This window comes from Bombus vosnesenskii, unplaced genomic scaffold, assembly GCF_011952255.1.
Source record: "Bombus vosnesenskii isolate JDL3184/JDL3185 unplaced genomic scaffold, Bvos_JDL3184-5_v1.1 scf7180000016261, whole genome shotgun sequence".
NCBI classification, from domain to species: domain Eukaryota; kingdom Metazoa; phylum Arthropoda; class Insecta; order Hymenoptera; family Apidae; genus Bombus; species Bombus vosnesenskii.
This window is the reverse complement of record NW_022884330.1, coordinates 3070711-3097180: the sequence shown is the minus strand read 5'-3', so window position 1 is coordinate 3097180 and position 26470 is coordinate 3070711. Positions and strand designations below refer to the sequence as shown.

Sequence of the window (26470 nt, the reverse complement as noted above, 5' to 3'; positions counted from 1 at the left end):
ACGGCACACTGCGTGTACAATACGAAGAGATCATCATCTGTACGAGACTGAGATCGTCGTGACGATGCCTTGCTAAACGGAAGCAACCGGTGCGTCAGGATGGTCGGCCGTGTGCGCGCCGCTTTCTTCAGCCTGGTACGTGTCCCATATACGCAGGACCACGAGTGCTACAAATTCTTTTCTATTCCTTTTCGCTTCTTTCTTCATCTTCTCTTCCTTTTTGACAGTCGAGTCAGTGAATTGCCGTAGTTAGGTAATTGTGAAACGGGATGTTGGTCAGAGAAACGTTACAACTCAATTTCGCTGCAAATAGAACGGTCGTGGATGTAGGTTCGTTGAGTTTGTCGAGAGTAGGCAAGGTGTTTTAGACGTTTTAGAGTTGGTAATCAGGTAGAAATGGATGAGATAATCGCGTGGGCTGAGTAGAATACCATTGACATGGATTGCTGCGTTTTGGTCCGATGGCCTTGTATGGAAATTATTTATTTAGCAAATCCTTTTACAACGTCGAATCAGGTTGGGCAGACGCGACGAGGAAGTGTCGTTTTCGAAGTTGAAACGAGCTGTTGGAAACGTTGATTGTGATTTAGGTGTAGTTCGAGAAATGAGTAAACTGTACTCTAATTTTGTTTGGGTGCTCGACGAGCTTGAAATATTCGGAACACGATATATTACTCTGTGTAATAACGCGATCAAACTTTTGATGTTTTAAATTGATAGCGAATATCGATGGAATTAAAATGTTATCAACAAGTTCGTAATCGCAACACTACAAATTGTGTGTATGATTTATTCCATGTTACAATTAAACTTTTAATTGAAGCTTCCCTTTTTTTCGCGCTGATATGTGGAACGCGGGAACGATATTTATTAACTCGACGCAATTTCAATATTGAGTTCATTCTATTCGTTTCATAGGTTGCACGAGAAACAGAAAACGTGTCCTTTCATATGAACATTCTGCAATAATTCTCAAATTCTACGTATCCATTGAAATTTGCGCACGTACCTTCGTCTGCAACAAACTCTTCATCGTGTCTCATTCAACATAAAAATATGTTTGGAATATGTGAAGAAACTTCTAAACGGTCTAATAATTTTACGTTATTAAACGATAGATAAATAAAATAGAAATAGTGGGTGGTTAAAATATAAAAACAACGTGTGACTTATACAATTTCAAATATTTCCTATCACGAAAGTAAAATTAATCGATCGCACTATCGTTATTCAATAGATTTCAAATTATATAGAAATTCATTAGCGTACTAGCCACGAGTTGATTGAAATTGATTGATCATTAGTCAGACTGAAATAAAGCGTTTATTCGCGAATAATCTTTCACGGTAGCCGTCACTTAAATATAGCGATGATAGGCGTTTACACCTGCACGTTCTCTGGGATGAAAGCAAAGAGATTCACGCCACGTCGCGACGAAGTACCAACGAATTACGAAATAAAGGCATACGTTTATTCGACTGCAAATAGAAAATCGCAACCAACAATCGGGTCGGCAATCATTCTCTTGCACTGCACCCAATGTAACGCTCGTTACTTCCAACACACTTCCGCTTATGTTTAGAAAAAACAAAAGAAAAATCAACCTTTAATCCTTATCAACTCGTCAAAATCAAAATATTCTTCGCATAGCATTTAATATTCGTATCCCGTTAGAATGATTTAATTTTTAGATTTCTTACTCTATATGTTACCTATTTTTTTTCTTTTTTTTGGGGGGGGAAATAATATAGATCATTTCCTTTATCGAGTATTCCTAGTGCAATTTCCATCGACTCTCACCAATTAAATAATTCTCATCAATCAAATAACTCTCATAGTATAGATTAATTAAAAACATACAAATAGTATTTCAATCATGCGCAGAAATTATTCACAGTGGTTGCGAAAACAATTTCAAGAATTATTTAATCTCGATCGGAAGCCTCTAACGAATTTTCAAGAATATCACGTGGAAATTAATTATTCCGCTTACGTGTACGAGTAGGGATTCGAAGAGGAATGTTTCAAGGTCATTAAACCTTGCGCAGATAACAGAGGTTCGGTTATACATTTGAAATGCGTCGGACGTAGTTACACGCGAATCGAAGCGAATGACGATTGCACCATCATATAATATAATAGGCCGGTATCGCGATGGTCGATGCTCGTGGCGCGGAGTTTCATTGATCTTGGCACTCGCACGCCAATGTCGTTGCACTACATTTCATTCATAACTCTCAATGCCGCGGGAGTAACGCTATTATGCTCGCGTGTAATCCCGTGGTTCGTTCGAGCGTGACGCATAACGATGCATTCGAACGCGTATCGGTCGCCAGTCATCGAGATGACCCCTGCTATCCGACGCATCATTGTCTCTCAGGGTATAAATTATATAAGTAAGCTGCGACTACTTGCGTACAAACGATGGAACAACCGCGAAACGAACGATCGACGGTCGCGATAAAGACATCGGATCAGAGTTTTGGTATATGGAACGTTTAGGGACTCGTCAACGAATCGACGAAGAATCTGTCTCATTAACGTGCATAATTATTCGCGAGTTTTAGAATAAAAAGAGGATATTCGAGAGGAATACCAAAGATAGAAAGCACTAGTAGCTGTGGTATTGAATAAAAAAAAATTGTAATTTGGAATTTAATAGAAGATGAATTAAGAGAGATGGAACAAAGATTTGAAGAAATACTTTTCACTGAAATAAATGAAAAATCGATATCGTTTGTTTACGACAGAATTAGATAATCGTAGAGGTTGAAAGAATGGGATTCTTTAATTTAGAAATTAGATTCGATCTTTTCAACGATATTGATGGTAGACGGGCGATAACTATAGGGTTCTAAGTGCACAAATACAGAGGAGATGGATAGGTACAGGGGGCTGGGGAAAAAGAAAGGGCTTGTGAAATAATAGCCGGTCAATGGTTAGCAGAAGATCTGCTCATCTGTCGGGAGAACTTCGAATAAGGCCTCTTCTATCGAAAGTCTGGCAATGATTGACGACTACCGGTTGAACTATAGGCTGCTCCGGCTCTATCTTCAATCTCTAGAAATTATCTTCAGATGCAATCCGTTTGTACTGTTTACAAATCCGGCGAGATACAGCGTTTAACGCTTTGATACGGCTAGTTAAATACAAAAGCTCAGCTAATTTGTTCCGGTCCGCAGCTGCCCGTTTACTGCGCTTCTGCGATAGTACGTTGCAAATTTGCAAATTCGTCTGGCCGCCAATTTCTTGCAAATTTTTGACTCCCTGAACGGTGCATCGACTCTTCCACGAAATAGATAATCTTTATCTATCAGATATCTATTAACAGATAACCCCTTTACCTTCTTTGTACAGTGGTTCACGAAGGTATTTGAACACATATCACAGAAACCCTCGATGTGTATATCGTACGTGTTACGTAAAACGTCTTGATTAGTACTCTAACGAGACACGAGTCTCGTGGTTTTATCAATAAAGTTTGAAAGTTTATCAATAAAAAAAAATTAGCATTGACGAAGGTCCCCAACGAATATCCAGGTTTATCAATACAATGGTTAATTGATTACTTAAACTTAACTTTCGTGATCATTGCGAAATACGTGTACATTTGTACTTTAGTGAATATCTTCTCATTTTTACATACGTATATCCTACTTTTGCATTTGTTTCAAACTTAACGAACATAATCACGATAATCCAGTCTCATAACGGTGCTAATGAAATTTCACAATGTTTCGTACATAATGTATTCGGTGAAAGATGTCTACGAGTGTTCGAATACTTTCAAGAACCCGTGTATCTCTATTGAAACGTTACAAAAAAGGGTTTAACAAGAATTAAAAACCGCGACGTCTGTCAGACGAGTAAATTTTAATTAACCAGATGTAGGGGGAATTTTTTTGCGGCAGAGATAATTCCCTTGGCGAGAAGATCCTATTTGAAAGACATTTAAACGATGTGTAAACGTGCTGAGAGTACAAAGGGAGTAAGTTTGCACACGCACCTGGCCACAATCGTCATTTAATCCTGAATAGAATTGAAAGTTTCGTCGAACTCGTTGTCATAGTCACGAGGTGGTGCAATGAGATGTACCAGCCACCCTAAGGTAAAAGGTAATTTGCAAACGCGTTTAACTGCCGATTCGTCGTAACTGCCTCGCAAACAGACGGATCTTTAATGAAACGACATACGCGACGCTCGTCACGAGCTCCAACTACTTGGCTAAATAACACAGATTTCAAAAGGCTACCCTCTCACGTGGAAACTTTTCTAAAAGCTGATACCCTGAGGTAATAATTATGTTTTATGATTTATTGAATGCTTGATCGCCGATACGCTCACGTTCACAATTACCCTTTACCTTCGTCGTTAGGTCTTCTAGCTAAATATCATGCAATATCTTCCATATAATCGTAACTCACGATGGAAATTATTTCGCGAATGTACGCAAGATTCGATTGCTCGGGTCAAGAGTATAATCGTTGTAAAGTGTGATTGAAATTGAGCACAGCAGGTGTTTAAATGAAATTGCAGTCGGTTTGAAAGCACGGCGAGGAATTCTGAAATTAAAGTTTGATTCGCGTAGAAAATCGCAGCTAAAACGTAACAAACAATAAACCACGTTATTTTCTCTTAAATTTCTAGAGCTAAAACCGACTGAAATTGTTACTTCGGGCATCATTTTTTTTTCTTTTTTTTTTTTTTATTTGTGTTTAATTACACTGGCAGCTCTGAAAATTACAAAGCAAATCGAAAAGTAAAAGGATTTGCATGTGCCCAGGGAAATACATAAAGAGCAATAACGTGAATTGCAAGCGAAAAGCAAAATTATTATTTAATAATGCTTGCCTATATCGAAATTAAATAGTTGAAAAACCATAATCGTTCCTTTGAATGCGATGCGAAAGTTCACTAAATGCCGTACAACTTGTCTAAGAATTTATATATTAATGTAATCAGTAAAACATAATGTTGGTACGCGATGCATTAAGCAACTCGTTGCAACTCAGTTGTGAAAGACGCGCGCAAGGAACAATGTTTAAAGGTTAGACAGCAAGAAAGTCTTGTTTGAGGAGCACGTGTATCGGCCACGCTGATTTTGCCACAATGTCCTTTTCGATTAATTTCCCCGCAGGATTTTACTTGGCCTCTTATGTTTTCGATATGCAGAAAGATTGAAGTTACAAATTCACAGAGAGAACATGACTCAGGGTTTCAGAAAATGGTCTGTGTCCAATCAGGGAACAATGACATAGAAAGCAAGTGTTACAAAGCAAGATGGTAACGTTACGAATATGCTAATGATTCAATCAGATTTCTATTTCGGGTTTATCTGGGAGAAAATAGATAGAAAATGTGAAAGTACTGTGCAACGATCGAAAGTTGCATCACTGGGAATATTTTGGAACGGATACCACGGGAATAGAAATTTTGTTTTCTTTTTAAATAGTGGCAGATCCTCAGAGAGAGTTTTCTTCTGACAATTTGCTGAATATTGTTGCTTACTGATACAATCGATAATAATTTACCGATCAGATACTTTGGTGATTTTTAACCAGCTCATGAAAACCAGACAAACATTTTGTAACTTCCATATACATTTTCAAGTTCGTTTCAAACATTATCGATACAATCTTAATAGTCGTGTTTCACCATAGCGCTAACGAAATTTCAAAAAGTTCTATATAACACGCATGATATATTCGTGAAAGGTTTCTATAATCGAGGTAACGTCACCATTAGAAAGAAGCTAGGAAAAAATATTCTAAAACAAATATGAAAAGTATTCGATTTCTGGTGTTTCAATTAAAAAAGTTTCTTTCTATTCCTTTGTTGTTCAATTTTCCACGTGCTAGGCAGTATGTGATAAATTAATTCGCGTTTTGTCTGATTTTACATTAGAAGAAACCACAAAGCCGCAACAAACACCGTCGAACCCTCGCACACTTGTTGCCACGACCTCCGCAACGGGCTGACAATGAATCCGTGTAGATCCTATCGAGCTAACTTTCTTTTCGTAATCCTCCCAATAATGCAAACCGCCTCCATCTGGTTTCGGTAATATCCCGGTTGGCCTTCTGATATTAAATTGCTTTTCTCCCGCAACCGGCCATTGTTTCCACGAACAATTAGTACGATTACGTTGATGAACGAAGGAAAAGAAGGAGGGAGATTAAGTGTCGCGTACAGTGTCGGTTGCGAGACCACCGAGTTATCTTGATTTTTGGAACAACGATCCCTCGATGTTTCGAGGATCGGATAGAACGATTCCCGCGAAGCACGCAACCTGCGAGCATCCACGTAATCGATCGCAATACAAATCGTACAATACGATATCGATGTTTGAGCATTGCAATTCAAACACCATTCGGATATTATTGATATTAAGCAAATATTTAATCAAATTATCAAAATACAATATCAATCAATATATCAAATACAATTATTCATCAATGCTGCACACAACTTCGACCGATCGATGTATTTAAGTCAGTTGCAACTTATTTAATTGCATCTCTTTTAATTATATCTATGACTATTTTTTAATATCTCACCTAACCTACCTGACCAATCTATTTGAATCTCCTTCGATTTACTTGAACCGCAATGTCAGCCATTTAAACTCAACGAAACAATAGAAATGTTACTTTATCTAATATCGAAAACTTCTTTCATCCTTATCATTTAATCCCTCCCCTGGAAATAATCACTAAGTTCATTCCTCTTCTAATATCTATAAATCGATTCCTCTTTCTACGATTATCATTCCTACTCGAATTGCCAATCAATTCTTATCAATCTCGCTTCGGTCTTATCCTATGTGTTCAACGATTCGAGCTCGTTCGGCCATGAATTTCGCACGAACCAGGCCGGCTGAACTTTCTCCGAATAGAAAACGATCTGAATGATCCTAAACTCGGCTGTGCGCGCGTATCTGCTCGAATCGATGCGGCCAAACCGTAAGATAAACGATCGCCAGGCCAGAGGCCTGGCTCCAAGCGATATCGACGTTCCATTACGCAACTCGTCGCTGACTTTCACTGAATGCTATGATGCGCCGATTCGTGTTTCGCGACACAGAGGCCACCGTCCAGCCTCGGGCCGATTCATCACGCGATATACATTATACAGGGGTTGATCGGTTTTACCACCCCGTAGGCGATCGCGCATCAAATTATTAGGAAGATTAATTGATACGATAGATAGGCAAATGGGTCCGTGTGAAGAAAGAATGTTTGTTTTAATGTCAGATCTTTGATACAAACGTAAAACGATTTTAAAGATACGTTCGTCTTTTAAAGCAGAAGTATAATACATGCCAAGGGATGTGCAATTTAACGAGTGTTCGTTGTGAAAGATTTCAGTGGAACTGATTCAAACGAATTTCGTTATTTTGTAATTGAATTAGAAATGTAGGAATTTTTGGTATTGCGTAAAGATTTAAATTTATCCATGTAGGAAAGATAGGTGCTCGGAGTATCCGAACTAAAATTAAACTTTATTTTAATGTCTGATACACGAGCATATACGGTCGGCCTCGAAGATATTCGGATAGTAGTATAACTTTTAAGATAAAACAGCAGATAAAACAGCAAGAATGCTATGTGGTATATCGAAGTGTATAGATTCAGAAGGCAAAGAATTTGTGGCTTAGAGCAAACCGTTGTTTAAATATTTTAAAGAAACGTTGGGGAAAAAGTGAATTTTCGTGTCGCGAAAAATGTTAATTGTCTGATAGTCCTTTTGTTCAATAGCACGGTTTTATCTGTATTTATCTCGGGTACAGAACGTAGAAGTCAAAGTTATGCTAATGTTCGATTATTTTCAAAACCAACTGTATACACAGTTAAGAACAAGTGCAAAGTGTAAACAGCAATGTTAAATATAAAGACTCTAACTGCTGATGGAAATTCCTGTCTCGGGGAAATCCTTCCGATGACGGTACGATTTGTTCGATATATGCATTTTCTGTTTCTTCTCTTTGATTAGTGACTTAGATTTTTAGTGACTTGACAAAAAAAAGAAGAGAATCATGTCGAGTTACGTAAAGATATGAGTAACGTGTGGAACAGAATACGAGTAACGTAGGAAATGAATTTGCACAAAGAGTATCGATTTCTGCTAATTGTCCCTCGTTTAGTGGAATTTTTCTGTCACAGGATTATGAGAGCTTGTATGTAATTATTTTCTGTTGGAGCATGTGAACGAGAGATCGTTGCGTTCTCTTTATGGGGATCACGTTAAGACAATAATCGACTTTATTCTCTTCTCTAGTATCTTTCTACCGTGATCCAATTATTATTAATTATGTAGTTTCTCAAATGAGACATCATTATACATCTTCTTTCTCTTTGCTATATTAAGTATTACAGTACTACTATTATTATAATATTATCTGCAATATTAATTATTGATTTTAAATCTTCGTAACTTCAAAATTTCTCTTTCAAATTTTCTTCAGGAAATAATTATATTTCACTCTTCTCTTTTATTTAACTTTATATATATATACAATATATATACATATACATTGCTTCATGAAAATACTTGAACACAAAATATTTATGGAAAATTTTCATGTCCATATGGTATACGTTTTAAAATTTCATTAACACTGCAATGAGATAGCACTGCCAGGATCATATCGGAAAAATTGGAAGCAACTGTCAAAGTTTATATAAAGATTACATATACAAAGGAATTGTACAAGCGTTCGAACACAGGCTGTTCGCGAGCCTATGTCCATAAGTATGAAAAGTTGTAAATAATTAACCGACTTTGTTAATGAAATTTTCACCTTTGAAACAAACTATATGCATATTAAAATCAGACCCACGATACGAAAGATAAGATAGAAGAATTAATAATTAATAAGGATGTTCCACGCGAGAAGATTATAGATACACATATTTACGGACTTGTTTTTACGTCCCTTGAGTTTCTACCTGTCATAATGATTATACACCGCAAAAACGCAACATCTGTATGCAAATGACAGAGTAAATGAAAACGGAGAACGGGACGAGCGTGAATAGAGTAACGCGTTTCGTGGTACATACGAGCGATTATGCAATCGACGGCCGCAATCTTTTCAGCCGATCGTTCTTTTTTTCTCAGAGAGAAGAAATTGTAACCATTATGCGTTCACACGCTTTAATTAACGATATCTGTCGAGACTTAATAAGATTTCGAACATCTTACATACGCTTGTAATTTTCTCATAACCGTGTTACACGATTCTCTGTTTTCATTTTGCAATATTCCGGCTATCCGCCCGCGAACACAAGTCACGGATGATATCGTTGTGTTATTTCTCTTTCACAGAGATCGCCTGTGTGTACACGATCGAGCTTGTTACGAGATTGTCACGTGAAAATCGGTTTAAGCGATGTTGATATTATCGGTAAACGCTATCGCGCTTCAAAGCCTATTATTTCTTTCTTATACAAAAAGGTTTTCCATCGATCAGAAAATACTTGATTAAGAGAACGGATTAAAAACGTGGAAATGAAAGAATTCTTTTTAGACGAATTATACTTTTCAAAGCCCTCTAGCTTTTTATAACTTCACCTTTGACTTTTGGTTAAATCTACTCATGACGTTTACCCACGCGTACGTAATTTTGCCCAACGATAATTAATCTATATTTCCCTCCACTGTTTCGGTACAATATATCACACGAACTTGCTGCATGTTTAAACAAATCAGAATTTAACACGGCGAACGCATACTGTGCGTAAGTTTTGCGCGTAATCGTTCACGCAACAAAGGTCTTAGAGCCGCTTGTAAATAAAAGGCTACGCATATGGAAGTGACGAATGGGCACAATTTCTTACCTTGAACCACGATGGCACGACGTTCTGGTCCAAGTATCTCTTCGTTACTCGCGGTGTTCTCATTTTCAAGAAGTCGTCAGCCAGGCACTCGCGGCCACGATTTAAAAATGTGCTATTTAAAAACGCAAACACCAGTCACCCACTGAAACCAAACGAAACGAATTCGTGTTAAACGATCGTTTATATGCCTCAGATACTATTTGCGATGCTGCTTCATTTAACCACCGACTCGATTAAAAGCTAGCTTTCGTTTTCAATTTTCGATACTCGAGGTCGACCAGGAACGCCATACTCTGTCTGGCAATCGTACCAAAAATAAATCTGCACGATCCAACGAGTAGAAAGGAAATTAACGTTTCAATCACGACACGAGATATAGAAAAGATCGCGTATAATGGCCAATACTGTTCGACTTTATGCGATGCCGCGTGATAGTGTTATCAGAACAAGCGACCAAGTACGACTAACCGCGTTCGTTTTGCTACCAAATCGACTACCTCGGATCAAATCGGAATTTAATACGAAAGTCGAATGAAATTTTCCACTTTGATATTCCCAGTTTCCTACGCGAAGAATCGTTTCGCGTGATATTTAAGAGGATAGTTCGGGCGAGATGAGATTTCCACAAAAATGTACTTTTCTTATTTGCGTCGCTTTTCTAACGAACAGATGGTGTACGATGAATAAACCAAGAAAGTTTTTATACGTATAAATAATCGAATTTTTATAGCATTTTTTATGCCTGTATCCTCCAGTGTACCGATATATGAGGCCGAGTTATCTGATTAACAATGACTCAGAAAACGAAAGTTTCACGGAGGAGGATTCGTATCGAAGGTAATAAAACAGTTCGATACGAAACGGAACAAATAGAACGCGTAACGAAGCTACGAATTTATGAATTGTCGTGAACTTTTACGGTTGTTCGTCCGGCCCTTGACTTGTAATTCTCAATTATCAATCATCAATGTCATTGAGAATTTATTCTATTGACAGAGCCGTATGAATTTATCGCTATGAATTTTATGACTGATTGCATCTTCGCCGTGCGATGAGAAAACGAATCCCAATCGCCTTTCCCATTGTAAAGTTCTCGTGGAAAAACCAGGTAATAAACGGGTAACTATTTTGCCGCGTAATAATATAATAACTAATTATAGCGTGATTTGACGGGTAACAAATTATCGGCAAATAATTCATTTTTATTCAATTTTTTTTTTTACATTTTTATCAAATTTTTAACAATTTTTACAATTTACAAAATTTCCTCGTCGGAATTTACCTGTTTCGTTAATAAATTCGTTGTTTTTCTGCAAAAGGATATACGGATCGTTGTTGCTTTTAATCATCACGAAAGATTTCTTACTTTTAACGTATAGAATACCATTTTAAGGGATCGACGACCGTCTCGATCGGCCGGGACAATCCTCGTCACGTGGATATTCATACGGATCCACGTTTCTTCGCCTGAAAATCATACGTATAATTTCAGATGCCCTATTCGATAAACACCGCTTCATCTTTCGATAATCTGCATTCGTTTACGTGCCATTTCATCGCTGTTCCGTGGATAATCTCTAATACTCGGTTTTACGATGCTGACACCGCATCGAGAATTACAATTAGGTTTTTAACGGCAATTCATAGCGAGACTGGATCTATCGATTTACAGATAATTTAAGAGGTTTCGGATTATCATCTCGGTAGAAAAAATACATAGTTTACAGGACAAGTTATCGCAAAGGAAGACGACAGGGAAAATGTAATAACTTTTTGCTTGATAGCTAATCGAAGTATTTTAATATGAGACTAATCATTTTCAATGTAATCTTAAACGTGATTATTTATCGTTCTCGAGATACAAATACCGAAACTATCACGCTGCATATTTACCATATGAATATTTATTAAACAGTAGTTACTCGTAATAATATTTTTCCCTCGGGAAATAACTTCGCGCGCACCTAACATTCAAAATCAACAACAGCGAATCGCGATGAAAGCAACAGGGACGCAGAATAAACAATCCGAAATACGTACATCGAAACGATATTCGCCAATGTACACATATGTATAACTCTCTCTTATTCGCAAAAATTCCAACCACCTCGGACGAATTCGTCTTTCGTCCTTTAATACACTAGTGAGAAAATCGCTCCCTCCTATCGCAGCTCGTGTCTACAAATTCAAAAGCGTATGGCGTTCTATGAAGATAATTTTACCATATCCAGAGCACATCAACGAAAAGACGGAAAAGAAAAAAGAAAACAAAAAGTGTACTCGCGTGTCTCATCACGGCGTAAACGAAATTTCAACATATTTTACATGACACACGCATCGAACTTCTTTACAATTGTCCGAGTACTTTTGTGACCTGTGATTTCCTTAGCGAAACATTCGTTTCGATCGACCGGACCACGATCGATCAACTGCCTTTCGCGCGTTCTCGGACGTCCTCGAGTCCCCCGCGAAATCTTCACCGGTTCCCAATGTGGGTTTATGTCCGTGTGTATCCTGAAGACGTCTGAGCGACGCGACACGATGTTAATCTTGACAGCCGGTGAGGCGCGTAAACGCGGATGGTTACTGCCTGGGGTTCGATCCTTGATTTACCATTGTCCACTAAAATATCGCGCCGGCACGAATACCAGAGGGATTAACAGGCGACGTTTGATTCACGGCGCAGGGCAGGTCGAGCGTTGGCATATATTAACCTTTCCCACCACACACGAAGGACTGTATATACAGAAGGCGAGATATGGCGAAGAGATGGTCGGGAAGAAGAGCTACTCGGGATCTCACTTTCCCTTTTCGTAGGTGGAACGATACGGCTGTCTGACATCATCGATCACGCGGCAAAGAACGTCCTAGCAGGATACGAGCGATCGTGCCACTTTTCACAACGATCTAGGTCGACCTCGTGCCGAACAAGATGTTTCGCGATCGAATGCTCGCGCTTTCAGAGTCCAGACGACCTCTTCGTTTATTATTCATGGGTGAAACTACGTGGTTGTACGCGACCATTGATTTCTCGTACTCGTCAAGGAGGAGCGAACCTGCCGAGTCAATTTGCTTTCGCAGCCTGTTCGATCGACGTGGATTGGAACGCGGGGCCAGAAAGGGTTCGCGATTTGCAAGGCGTGGAAAGAAAGCGATACGCGTCACTTGTCAAATTTAGAAACCACACGATGTTATCGTACATCTCTCAAACGTATATTAAATCGTTTTTATATTTGACGTCGACTATCGTAGATGTTGTACGTTTTGGAATGTTTGATTTGACGCGTTGTCGCGGAAATATCAGAATGGAAATACGATCGGAGATCGATGGTACCAACGTCCTTGATACCATTAAGAATATGCTGGACATAGTTCGTATATGTATAAACAGTTTCTATAAATGAATATTTTCACGGAGATTATCGTTCGGTTGGTGATCGATGATGTTAGGATTTCTTAATAATAGCTGGATCGATAAGGTGAAATTCCAGAAAATGCATCATTCTTTCCATCAATCTTCTATCTAATCGATACAACGGCACATTCCTCGATCGTCGTATTACGACGCTTAGGAATGGAAAGCCTGGCAAATTTTATGCAAAATAAGCAAAAGAAAATAAACGTTTTTTAATCAGCTATTTTTTTATACGTACCGTCTTACCGCGAAGGCTCACGCGACCCATTGCTCAATGCCAATTTGTATCTGTTTCATTTCGTTATTGACTTATTACATCGCGTGCATAAATCATAGCTTTCTAGCTGAAATCAGTGATTAGAGCTTAGCAAGGTATCATTAATCTGATTGAATAGGACTGTCAAAAATACTTGCGAAGAATAAAGTAGCGTTTCAATTGCCTTTCATGTGGGTGGAACCCGTAACTAAGCAACCATCAATCATGATTACGAACATAAGTTGATAATTCTAAGCGTGTTTTAACGTCACGAACAAGAAGATGCGTGTTATAACAAACGTCTCTATTAACTGGCTACCCTTTCAAACGCTTTGATACACAACAAGTGTGGCTTGCAATGATTAGAACGTTGGGAAAATTCATAGCAAAAGTTAAGAAAGATTTATCTGAAATTAGAGTTTTGTAGAGAATTAGAATCTTGTCATCTCGTTGAAGTATACGTTTGCAACGAATGTCTTGTATTTTCTACTCGTAACTTCTTTCCCAGCCATTATATCTAACTTCGATATTTCTTAAACACCGTAAAAATGCTCGTAGACCAATAACCAGATCACACATAAATCGAATGAAAATTGGAAATCGAACGAAAATAATGGAAAGTCGTATTTTTTCGAACCTATAACGCGATTAATAATTCCTCTTCGCTATCGATCCGCAATAACCGATAAATACGCAAGCAAACAACGTGAATCTAAACTCGTTCGGTAGGATCGGCCGAGGTATCGCGCAGAAACTGCTTCGAAATTTCACTTTCGGTTGACACGAGTGGGCGTTGATAAACAGGACAGGATTCGCGTAATGGAATATTCGGATAATCTACTTAAACGAAAATATCCACTTTCAATTTACTAATTAAAGTTTTAATGAAAAATTATGAATGTTATTTAACGTTAAATAAGACCAGCGTCTCGTTTGCCTGGGATAGTTTTCTTTCGCATAAAGATAATCTGCTCTTATCCGTAGCTTCGATAAAATATAACTTTCGATCAATTATTCCTATTAATGAAAATCGCAATGTTTGCTTTGGTAATGAATCGACTCGTTCCATCTGATCTCTTTAACGTTCAAATTCTGAAAAATATTTCTGTTACGATTATACCGTAATATATTTTTACTTCGTCTCCGTGAAAGTCTCCATCGTCTAACCGATATTTTGCATTCCTTTAAGCTCCTGAAGCTTAGTTTCATTATACTCGGGGTACCTTTGTTCCTGTATCCTTTAAGCTTCACTAAGCGGTGCTTAAACAATTTCTTAATCGCAACGCGTAGAAACCATAATTTAATAACAATGTGTATAGCGCGAAGAGCACATAAAGCAGAAATATCTCGTTAAATCATCGTCCATACAAAATTAACATGTTAATTGTCGCATTGTTATCTCACTGTACCACCGTAACATCGTCGAAGGTAACGAAGCAGCTTCACCACAAAGTCGAAGGAAGTCCACTATCGCTACGACGAGCGTAGAGCAATAAAAATGATTCTTATAATCATTACGAATAAATCTTCGTGAATAAAAAGACATTTTTTGTCCTTTTACTACGCATATCACGTCCGATGATCGTTTAGTGGTTTCAGGGTATAATAAAAAAACGTGGGAGATAAAATGACGCACTGTGACTGCAATAGCGCCAATAGTAGTAATACGAACGTCCAAGCAGAAGCAATAAATTTGGACGATTTTTATCCTTTGACTGTGGCTTGTCGACGTAAATCGTACAAGCCTCATTGACCTCATTATTTTGAAATAAAATTTCTTCGGGGAAGAAGCACTCGTAGTGTAAAACGTTATAAGGATTGCCGACGTTCCTGAGATGTTTATCGTTCCACTGAGGAACACGATGATGTTCCATTGAAAGGTTACGCGACTTTATTTTTTAATTATCCTAAACTGCAACGCGAACGAAAAAGGCTTTTTTAGCATTAAGCACGTGGAAATAATTACAGGACTCATTAAGTTGACTTTTAGGGTATAAGAAGGTCAAACGTTATTGTTAGTGACAAAAAAAGAGCGAAATTAAGCATAGTACAACGATTTCGTGGTACTACCTTGTTTTATGCGTGTATGAAGGTGTTCGTTAAGGGCACATGAACAAAAATAATGCTCGTAAAGTAATAGCGAAACCTCCTTTTAGTCTTTTTTTTTATATGTATTTTAATAGTGAAACAGTATTCTTAAAATATTTTAAGAGAACAAAATTTAATCTAGATATTTCTGGTTTATATTAGGAAATATCAGAATAAAGAATGTGTATAAACTTATTGAAATTTTTAAAGTCAGAAATGAATTAAAGCCCAGGGGCAATAAAAAATTAGATTTTGTATGCCATTTTCAGCTATACCTATATAACTGATTTATGACGAAAGAAAATTTAAAAAATTGAAATATATAAATATGTTACCTAACTGATTGTTTAAAATCAAAAGGGAACTAATTTTTAGAATAAAATGTAGTTGCATGGTTTCAGCAAGCATATTTCTGAACTTCAAGCGGTCGACTTGACATTTAAGATGACGAGACGATCTGTTAGTGAATCTTTGCTAAGCTTTTAAAAGGTGAACAAGATTAGTCCAGCTAAAGTCCACCTAGTGAAAAACAAGTTGGCTAATTTCGTGCTTAATTATCGTTCCTGATTAATTGATCATATAGTGTGAGTTACAAGCGTATTAGAATAACAAACTGTATTATTTATAGCTTTCTACTGATTTATAATCAGCCTTCTAAAACCTAGTGTCATAACTATATACTTTACAAAATAAAATGCAAACGAATATTGTAATAATAAAACACAATTTTTTTACTAATTAATCGTAAATTCATCTGCAATAGGTGATTGCCACATCTCTGTTGCAATACACACAGCAACAAGGAAGCAGGCAGAGTAGAGAAGTAATATTGAACATCAGTGACGAGCAGAAAATTCAATACCTAAATCAAGATTTCTATTCGAGTGAGTATATAGTTATTGATGACAGCATATTGGAGAATCGTTTCGTACATATTTGAATATATTATTATTCTTCTTATCAGATGCATATAATTATGGTTATGAAGTAAGTCCCAACGGGCAATTTCATCATGAGGTACGCGGTCCAGACGACATCACGTATGGATGCTATGGATATATTGATCCATTTGGAAAGCTGAAAACAACGTTCTACATCAGCGATGGTTGGGGATATCGAGTTGTTCAACCAGGAAACTCGGTTGAATTGTTCCTTCATGAACACGAACATCACCACGAAGATGACACAGGACAACATCATCAGGAACATGATGATCATCACGATCATCATGGGGTGATTACAGAATGGGCAAATCTGTATTTCCCAGAAATATGTAGACAATTCGATGGAACGGGTTCAGGATCAAGCGTCATACCAATACCAGGTAAATCACTATTCATATAAATAACAAACAAACAAGTCAAGTTCGAAACCAAAACACTAACATTAAATAACACAAAGGCCCAAGCACAAACGGTTCAATCATAGGTGGAACACTGACATAACCAGGTAAAATACAGAATCCACCAAAACAACCGGAATACCCGAATAACCCTGGTATGCACAACATGACAGAATGGCAAACGTCGATACTGTACGAAACATACAACATGCGACGAAAGAATACTAGTACGAAAATTTTTAAAAGATCCATGACAAATACAAAAATTTCATTTACAGGATATCCCGGAATGCCGGAAACACCATCACAACCAGGATATCCAGGCAAACCAGGAACTCCAGGTATACCTGGCACGCCTGGTACACCTGGAACGCCAGGGCAACCCGGCTACCCTGGAAAACCACCACAACCCGGATACCCAGGTACACCTGGAACACCTGGTACACCGGGAACACCAGGGTATCCTGGAACACCACCCCAACCTGGATACCCAGGTAAACCCGGAACACCTGGCATTCCTGGTACCCCTGGAACGCCAGGAAAACCCGGCTACCCTGGAACACCACCACAACCCGGATACCCAGGCACACCTGGAACACCCGGTACACCGGGAACACCGGGATACCCTGGAACACCACCCCAACCTGGATACCCAGGTAAACCTGGAACACCTGGCACACCTGGAACACCCGGTACACCGGGAACACCGGGATACCCTGGAACACCGCCCCAACCTGGATACCCAGGTAAACCTGGAACACCTGGCACACCTGGCACACCTGGAACGCCAGGGCAACCCGGCTACCCTGGAACACCACCACAACCCGGATACCCAGGCACACCTGGAACACCCGGTACACCGGGAACACCGGGATACCCTGGAACACCACCCCAACCTGGATACCCAGGTAAACCTGGAACACCTGGCACACCTGGAACACCCGGTACACCGGGAACACCGGGATACCCTGGAACACCACCCCAACCTGGATACCCAGGTAAACCTGGAACACCTGGCACACCGGGAACACCAGGGTATCCTGGAACACCACCGCAGCCTGGATACCCAGGCACACCTGGAACACCCGGTACACCGGGAACACCGGGATACCCTGGAACACCACCCCAACCTGGATACCCAGGTAAACCTGGAACACCTGGCACACCTGGAACACCCGGTACACCGGGAACACCGGGATACCCTGGAACACCACCCCAACCTGGATACCCAGGTAAACCTGGAACACCCGGTACACCGGGAACACCGGGATACCCTGGAACACCGCCCCAACCTGGATACCCAGGTAAACCTGGAACACCTGGCACACCTGGCACACCTGGAACGCCAGGGCAACCCGGCTACCCTGGAACACCGCCACAACCCGGATACCCAGGCACACCTGGAACACCTGGTACACCGGGAACACCAGGGTATCCTGGAACACCACCCCAACCTGGATACCCAGGTAAACCTGGAACACCTGGCACACCTGGCACACCTGGAACGCCAGGGCAACCCGGCTACCCTGGAACACCACCACAACCCGGATACCCAGGCACACCTGGAACACCCGGTACACCGGGAACACCGGGATACCCTGGAACACCACCCCAACCTGGATACCCAGGTAAACCTGGAACACCTGGCACACCTGGAACACCCGGTACACCGGGAACACCGGGATACCCTGGAACACCACCCCAACCTGGATACCCAGGTAAACCTGGAACACCTGGCACACCGGGAACACCAGGGTATCCTGGAACACCACCGCAGCCTGGATACCCAGGCACACCTGGAACACCCGGTACACCGGGAACACCGGGATACCCTGGAACACCACCCCAACCTGGATACCCAGGTAAACCTGGAACACCTGGCACACCTGGAACACCCGGTACACCGGGAACACCGGGATACCCTGGAACACCACCCCAACCTGGATACCCAGGTAAACCTGGAACACCCGGTACACCGGGAACACCGGGATACCCTGGAACACCGCCCCAACCTGGATACCCAGGTAAACCTGGAACACCTGGCACACCTGGCACACCTGGAACGCCAGGGCAACCCGGCTACCCTGGAACACCGCCACAACCCGGATACCCAGGCACACCTGGAACACCTGGTACACCGGGAACACCAGGGTATCCTGGAACACCACCCCAACCTGGATACCCAGGTAAACCTGGAACACCTGGCACACCTGGCACACCTGGAACGCCAGGGCAACCCGGCTACCCTGGAACACCACCACAACCCGGATACCCAGGCACACCTGGAACACCCGGTACACCGGGAACACCGGGATACCCTGGAACACCACCCCAACCTGGATACCCAGGTAAACCCGGAACACCTGGCACTCCTGGCACACCTGGAACGCCAGGACAACCCGGCTACCCTGGAACACCACCCCAACCTGGATACCCAGGTAAACCCGGAACACCTGGCACTCCTGGCACACCTGGAACGCCAGGAAAACCCGGCTACCCTGGAACACCACCACAACCCGGATACCCAGGCACACCTGGAACACCCGGTACACCGGGAACACCGGGATACCCTGGAACACCACCCCAACCTGGATACCCAGGTAAACCCGGAACACCTGGCACTCCTGGCACACCTGGAACGCCAGGACAACCCGGATACCCAGGCACACCTGGAACACCCAGTACACCGGGAACACCGGGATACCCTGGAACACCACCCCAACCTGGATACCCAGGTAAACCCGGAACACCTGGCACTCCTGGCACACCTGGAACGCCAGGACAACCCGGATACCCAGGCACACCTGGAACACCCAGTACACCGCGAACACCGGGATACCCTGGAACACCACCCCAACCTGGATACCCAGGTAAACCCGGAACACCTGGCACTGGCACACCTGGCACCCGGCTACCTGGAACGCACAGGAAAACACCGGAACACCTACCCTGGAACACCACCCCAACTGGATACCCAGGTAAACCTGGAACACCTGGCACACCTGGAACACCCGGTACACCGGGAACACCGGGATACCCTGGAACACCACCCCAACCTGGATACCCAGGTAAACCCGGAACACCTGGCACTCCTGGCACACCTGGAACGCCAGGAAAACCCGGCTACCCTGGAACACCACCACAACCCGGATACCCAGGCACACCTGGAACACCCGGTACACCGGGAACACCGGGATACCCTGGAACACCACCCCAACCTGGATACCCAGGTAAACCCGGAACACCTGGCACTCCTGGCACACCTGGAACGCCAGGACAACCCGGCTATCCTGCAAAACCACCACAACCCGGATACCCAGGCACACCTGGCACGCCTGGTACGCCCGGAACTCCAGGGCAACCCGGTTACCCCGGAAAACCACCACAACCTGGATACCCAGGCACACCTGGCACGCCTGGCACGCCCGGAACTCCAGGGCAACCCGGTTACCCCGGAAAACCACCACAACCTGGATACCCAGGCACACCTGGCACGCCTGGACACCCGGGCAAACCTGGAACACCTGGCACTCCTGGCACACCTGGACAGCCAGGACAACCCGGATATCCCGGAACGCCGCCACAACCTGGATACCCAGGTAAGCCTGGCACACCTGGCACACCTGGAGCACCTGGAACGCCAGGACAACCCGGCTATCCTGGAACACCACCACAACCTGGAAGCCCCGGAACACCTGGCACTCCTGGCACACCTGGAACGCCAGGACAACCCGGCTATCCTGGAAATCCACCACAACCCGGATACCCAGGCACGCCTGGTACACCGGGAACACCGGGAACGCCAGGAAAACCAGGCTACCCCGGAAAACCACCACAACCTGGATACCCAGGCACACCTGGCATGCCTGGACACCCGGGCAAACCTGGAACACCTGGCACTCCTGGCATACCTGGAAAGCCAGGACAACCCGGGCATCCTGGAACGCCACCTCAACCTGGACACCCCGGCACACCCGGCACGCCTGGTACACCAGGAACGCCAGGACAGCCCGGCTACCCCGGAAAACCGCCACACCCTGGTAGTCCCGGCACACCTGGCACACCTGGCACACCTGGGACGCCAGGACAACCTGGCTATCCTGGAACACCGTCTCTGCCTGGATACCCGGGCAAACCTGGAACACCCGGTACACCGGGAACACCGGGATATCCTGGAACACCACCCCAACCTGGATACCCAGGTAAACCCGGAACACCTGGCACACCTGGCACACCTGGGACGCCAGGACAACCCGGCTATCCTGGAACACCGCCGCAACCCGGATACCCAGGCATACCAGGAACACCCGGTACACCGGGAATACCGGGACATCCTGGAACACCACCCCAACCTGGATACCCAGGTAAACCAGGAACACCTGGCACACCTGGAACGCCAGGACAACCCGGCTATCCTGGAACACCACCACAACCTGGAAGCCCCAGCACACCTGGCACACCTGGAACGCCAGGACTACCCGGCTATCCTGGAACACCACCACAACCCGGATACCCAGGCACACCTGGGGCACCTGGAACGCCTGGTACACCGGGGGCTCCCGGATATCCTGGAGCACCACCTCAACCTGGTACGCCAGGACAACCCGGCTTCCCCGGAAAACCGTCCCAACCTGGAGGCCCTGGCACGCCTGGTACTCCCGGTACACCGGGTATACCAGGAACACCAGGCTACCCTGGTACGCCGCCGCAACCTGGATATCCCGGAACGCCTGGAATACCTGGTGGCCCAGCACAACCAGGATATCCTGGTGCACCAGGAAGACCGGGCAAACCTGGGAAACCTGCCAAACCCGGGAAACCTGCGAAACCTGGGAAACCTGGCGTCCCAGCAATTCCAGAACAACCACCATATCCTGGTTCATCCGAAACTCCAGAAACTCCCGGCATACCATATCCACCGCCATATCCACCATCTCCGGAATATCCTGGCTCCCCTGGTAGTCCTGGAGCTCCTGGATTGCCTGGAACACCCGGAATACCAGGTAAACCTGGCAGGCCTAGCAAACCTGGCAAACCTGGCAAACCGAGTAAGCCTGGACATCCATCACATCCGGGTTACCCCGAAAGTCCCGGTTCACCAGGTAGACCCGGTCATCCTGGTTCTCCTGGTACGCCAGGATATCCTGGCACCCCCGGCACGCCAGGAACTCCTGGAATACCCGGAGCTCCACCAATACCTCCACAGCCAGGTTATCCCGGTATTCCCGGTACACCAGGAACTCCAGCAATACCTGGAACTCCACCAATACCTCCACAACCAGGTTATCCCGGCACCCCCGGTACACCAGGAACTCCAGCAATACCTGGAACTCCACCAATACCTCCACAACCAGGTTATCCCGGTATCCCCGGTGCGCCAGGAATTCCCGGAACACCCGGAGCTCCACCAATACCTCCACAACCAGGTTATCCCGGTACCCCCGGTACGCCAGGAACTCCTGGAATACCAGGAACTCCTGGAACACCCGGCACTCCGCCAATACCTCCACAGCCAGGTTATCCCGGTATCCCTGGTACACCAGGCATTCCCGGAACACCCGGAACTCCTCCAGTACCTCCACAACCAGGTTATCCCGGTATCCCCGGTACACCAGGAACTCCTGGAACACCCGGCACTCCGCCAATACCTCCACAGCCAGGTTATCCCGGTATCCCCGGTACACCAGGAATTCCCGGAACACCCGGAACTCCTCCAGTACCTCCACAACCAGGTTATCCCGGTATCCCCGGTACACCAGGAACTCCTGGAACACCCGGCACTCCGCCAATACCTCCACAGCCAGGTTATCCCGGTATCCCCGGTACACCAGGAATTCCCGGAACACCCGGAACTCCTCCAGTACCTCCACAACCAGGTTATCCCGGTATCCCCGGTACACCAGGAACTCCTGGAACACCTCCACAACCAGGTTATCCCGGTATCCCCGGTACACCAGGAACTCCTGGAACACCCGGCACTCCGCCAATACCTCCACAGCCAGGTTATCCCGGTATCCCCGGTACACCAGGAATTCCCGGAACACCCGGAACTCCTCCAGTACCTCCACAACCAGGTTATCCCGGTATCCCCGGTACACCAGGAACTCCTGGAACACCCGGCACTCCGCCAATACCTCCACAGCCAGGTTATCCCGGTATCCCCGGTACACCAGGAATTCCCGGAACACCCGGAACTCCTCCAGTACCTCCACAACCAGGTTATCCCGGTATCCCCGGTACACCAGGAACTCCTGGAACACCCGGCACTCCGCCAATACCTCCACAGCCAGGTTATCCCGGTATCCCTGGTACACCAGGAATTCCCGGAACACCCGGAACTTCACCAATACCTCCACAGCCAGGTTATCCCGGTATCCCCGGTACGCCAGGAATTCCCGGAACACCCGGAACACCCGGAACTCCACCAATACCTCCACAACCAGGTTATCCCGGTATCCCTGGTAGACCAGGAACTCCTGGAACACCCGGAACTCCACCAATACCTCCACAACCAGGTTATCCCGGTACCCCCGGTACGCCAGGAACTCCCGGAATACCAGGTATACCTGGAAAACCTGGTGAACCTGGCAAGCCGGGTAGGCCGGGACAGCCTGGGATACCTGGGGTCCCACCTGTCCCACCGCAACCAGGATACCCTGGAACACCGCCGTATCCAGAGGTCCCTGGAAAGCCTGGGAAGCCTGGACATCATGGACATCCCGGATCATCAACTCCAGGTATGTACATTTTAAATCTCCATGTTGAACTTAGCAAATGAGTAGAATTTCTAGTATAATAGAAATATTTGGTTCATTTTTTATTAATATATATTCCACTAAAATTATAAATTTTTTCTGTTGTTTCAGATCAGCCTCCGTATCCCCCATATCCAGGATATCCTCCCGGGCATGAAGGCCCAATTGGTGGTGTAGGTCCAGATGGTCCCAATGGTCCATGGCCCAATGGTCCGGATGGTCCTCAAGGACCAAGCGGTCCAGGTGGACCAGGCGGGCCAGGAGGCCCTGAAGGTGGAATTGGAGGAATAGGAGGTATAGGTGGCGATGGCCCTCCTGGTCCAGATGGTCCATGGCCGACAGGTTCGCCCGGCCCAGATGGGCCATGGCCTGGTGATCCCGACTACGTGCCTGGAGCTCACCCAACAATTCGTCCACACTACGAAGGACCAATTAAGATTCAATATCCCATCAAATATTACGAAGCTACGACGCCAACCTCTTACGTTTATCCGTTGTATGGACAGAAGCAAGTAGAACGGTTAACCTCTAACTCTAAGTTCGAATTGAAATATTTCAATAATGAAACTTCGAATGAAGGCTACGAAAAGAACGTTGAATCTACAACGTTTACATATCCAAGCAAGATAAGCGGTCCCATAGGAGTGAAGGATGCATATATAGACTCGCAGTTGGGAAATCGATCCCAGAGACCCGGCTATCAGACAGGACAAGTGAACCAAAATGCGGACGAAATTAATTCTTTGCTGCAAACGCAACGAAAGGAATTGCGTAAATACACAGAACAGGAAGACCGAAATAACTACGAAGATCTTAAGAAAATTGTATCGCCAATTCCTCAAACTGTTTACGACGGAGTGGGTGGTCCTACCACTAGTGCGAAGTACTCCAGCCGAGAAAGATTGCAACAGGGCTCTCGCGAGAATCGTAAATATCCGCAACAAGTGACGAAATTGAGCGAACCTGTGATTCGAATAGAAACGAGCCCCGAAGAAAATACCGCCGCGCTTATCAAACAGGTAAACCAATTATCCGAAAAATCTAGCGAACCGAGCTTCGAGTTCGCTGCGATCGGTGTTCAGCCACCGAATCCGATCAATATCAAGCCCTACGATCAGTCTGTAGGGCCAGACCCTGAAACCTGTCCCTGTTACCTTGTCGAGCCTGGAAACGATACAGTCAAAACCACCAGCACGACATCCATTCCTCTCATTGGTCAGCTTGGCTTCATTCCAGTAGTATTTGTACCATACTGTCCGGGCAACGACGAGACGGACAGCGAAAACATGAAAGACATGTTCCCCTCTGCAATGCCTGTCCCATATGCATGCGACACGTGCGGCTTGCAAACCGGGAAAATCGAAACGAAGCTTCTCAGCGTGAATCAGCTTGGCAATATAGAGAATCTTCGCGAGGCGTTGCGGCAAGCAAAACTTGGCTTTTTAAATGTTTCAGCACGGCGTCGGACGGAAAGGAGGGGGGCGAAGAGTCGGCACGTCAAGTGAAGAGTGCGATTGCGATTCACGGATTTTAGTTCGTCACTCGGCTACAGGGACAGCCGAGAATTTCCGCGGGAACGGTTCGTAAAACGGAGAAACACTGCCCGTCCGTCAGCTGCTGGACAGCTGAAGGATGGCCAAAGAGAGACACGATCGAAAACCAACGAGAAAAATCATCATTGTCTCGCAATGGGTAACCATAATCTGTACGTTCTTACAGGATTAGGTGGAAGCTGACAGAGTGAAAGTAACGGATCGTGGTACTTAGAACGATCGACTATGGTTATCCAGAGGTAGCGTACTGGCTAGCGTACATAACAGTTTTGCATTTTCGTTCTTAACTTTTTTCTCTTTTAACACGGATGATAATTTATGGGACAGTTTTTAATCATTAAACCTGGAATACAAGACGTTACTGTTTGTTGCAGCGACGGGGACAGCGAAACGAAACTGGAATACAGTTTCTAGAATCGTTTCCGCGAGCAGTAAATTATGTTTTATAAAAATTCAGGATACGTAAGGATTAATGCAGGATAAAGTATTCGATGTTTGTCATCTCACAGAGACACATACGTAAAGCAAACCTTTGTATTATCGTCGAATTCGAATGTTTCCGTAGTTCTCCCTCTTCGTAGTTATAACGATGCAAAAAATATCTTTAGTTTACCTTCTAGTTATAATATATCATCTATTATTTAATTTCAAGGATACTATTTCGTTTCGCTCGATGTTGATTGCGTAAAAAGTTATAAACTGTCTGATATTTAATTCTATTTTCGTTTAAAGATCTTCTTTCGACTTAATTTGTATAAACATCGTGAGAAATGGAATCATCCACTGTATTCTCGTGTTTAACGTATGCTTGAGGTTAAATATTGATCGTACAAGTGCTAATACGTACTATAATTTTTATTGAGCACGTACAGAACTGTCGCCACGGATAGACAAATTCTTAAGGATCAATCTTTTTCCAAAAAGTGTAGGGTTTAAGGTACGTGGAATACTTCACGCGAATAATTAATTAAACTTCGTATTTAACTGTACATGCTCGATATCTTAACAAAATAATTCTATTTGTACATTGGCTATAAGATACGTAGTGTATGTCTTCTTCCGTAGCATAGTGGTCGACGAAATTTTCAATAAATTATACATAATTGTACATATCGATATTACGTTCATCCAATGTTCCTTATAAGCATGAATCATGCATTTTTGCCTAAATAAAACTAATCATCAAACATCCTAAATCGATCTTATTTAAACGAAGACCATT

The 26470-nt window shown here is 43.7% G+C and overlaps 1 protein-coding gene across 1 annotated transcript; it reads left to right on the top strand.

Moving 5' to 3' along the window:
• LOC117241811 (collagen alpha-2(IV) chain-like) lies at window positions 1-25379 on the top strand. The gene is made up of 7 exons (XM_033507951.1): window positions 1-135; window positions 16362-16482; window positions 16563-16922; window positions 17219-19288; window positions 19334-19702; window positions 19919-23677; window positions 23807-25379. The coding sequence occupies exons 1-7, from the start codon at window positions 100-102 to the stop codon at window positions 25198-25200; spliced, it is 8109 nt and encodes a 2702-aa protein (XP_033363842.1). The 5' UTR covers window positions 1-99; the 3' UTR covers window positions 25201-25379.
• The last annotated feature ends 1091 nt before the right edge of the window (window positions 25380-26470 follow it).

Excerpts from the sequence above, each read along its gene's own strand:
- LOC117241811 (XM_033507951.1), top strand. The coding sequence starts at position 100 with ATGGTCGGCCGTGTGCGCGCCGCTTTCTTCAGCCTG. Across the intron at positions 16,483-16,562 it reads AAATCAAGATTTCTATTCGA|ATGCATATAATTATGGTTAT; the intron begins GTGAGTATATAG and ends TCTTCTTATCAG. Across the intron at positions 19,289-19,333 it reads ACCCCAACCTGGATACCCAG|GACAACCCGGCTACCCTGGA; the intron begins GTAAACCCGGAA and ends CTGGAACGCCAG.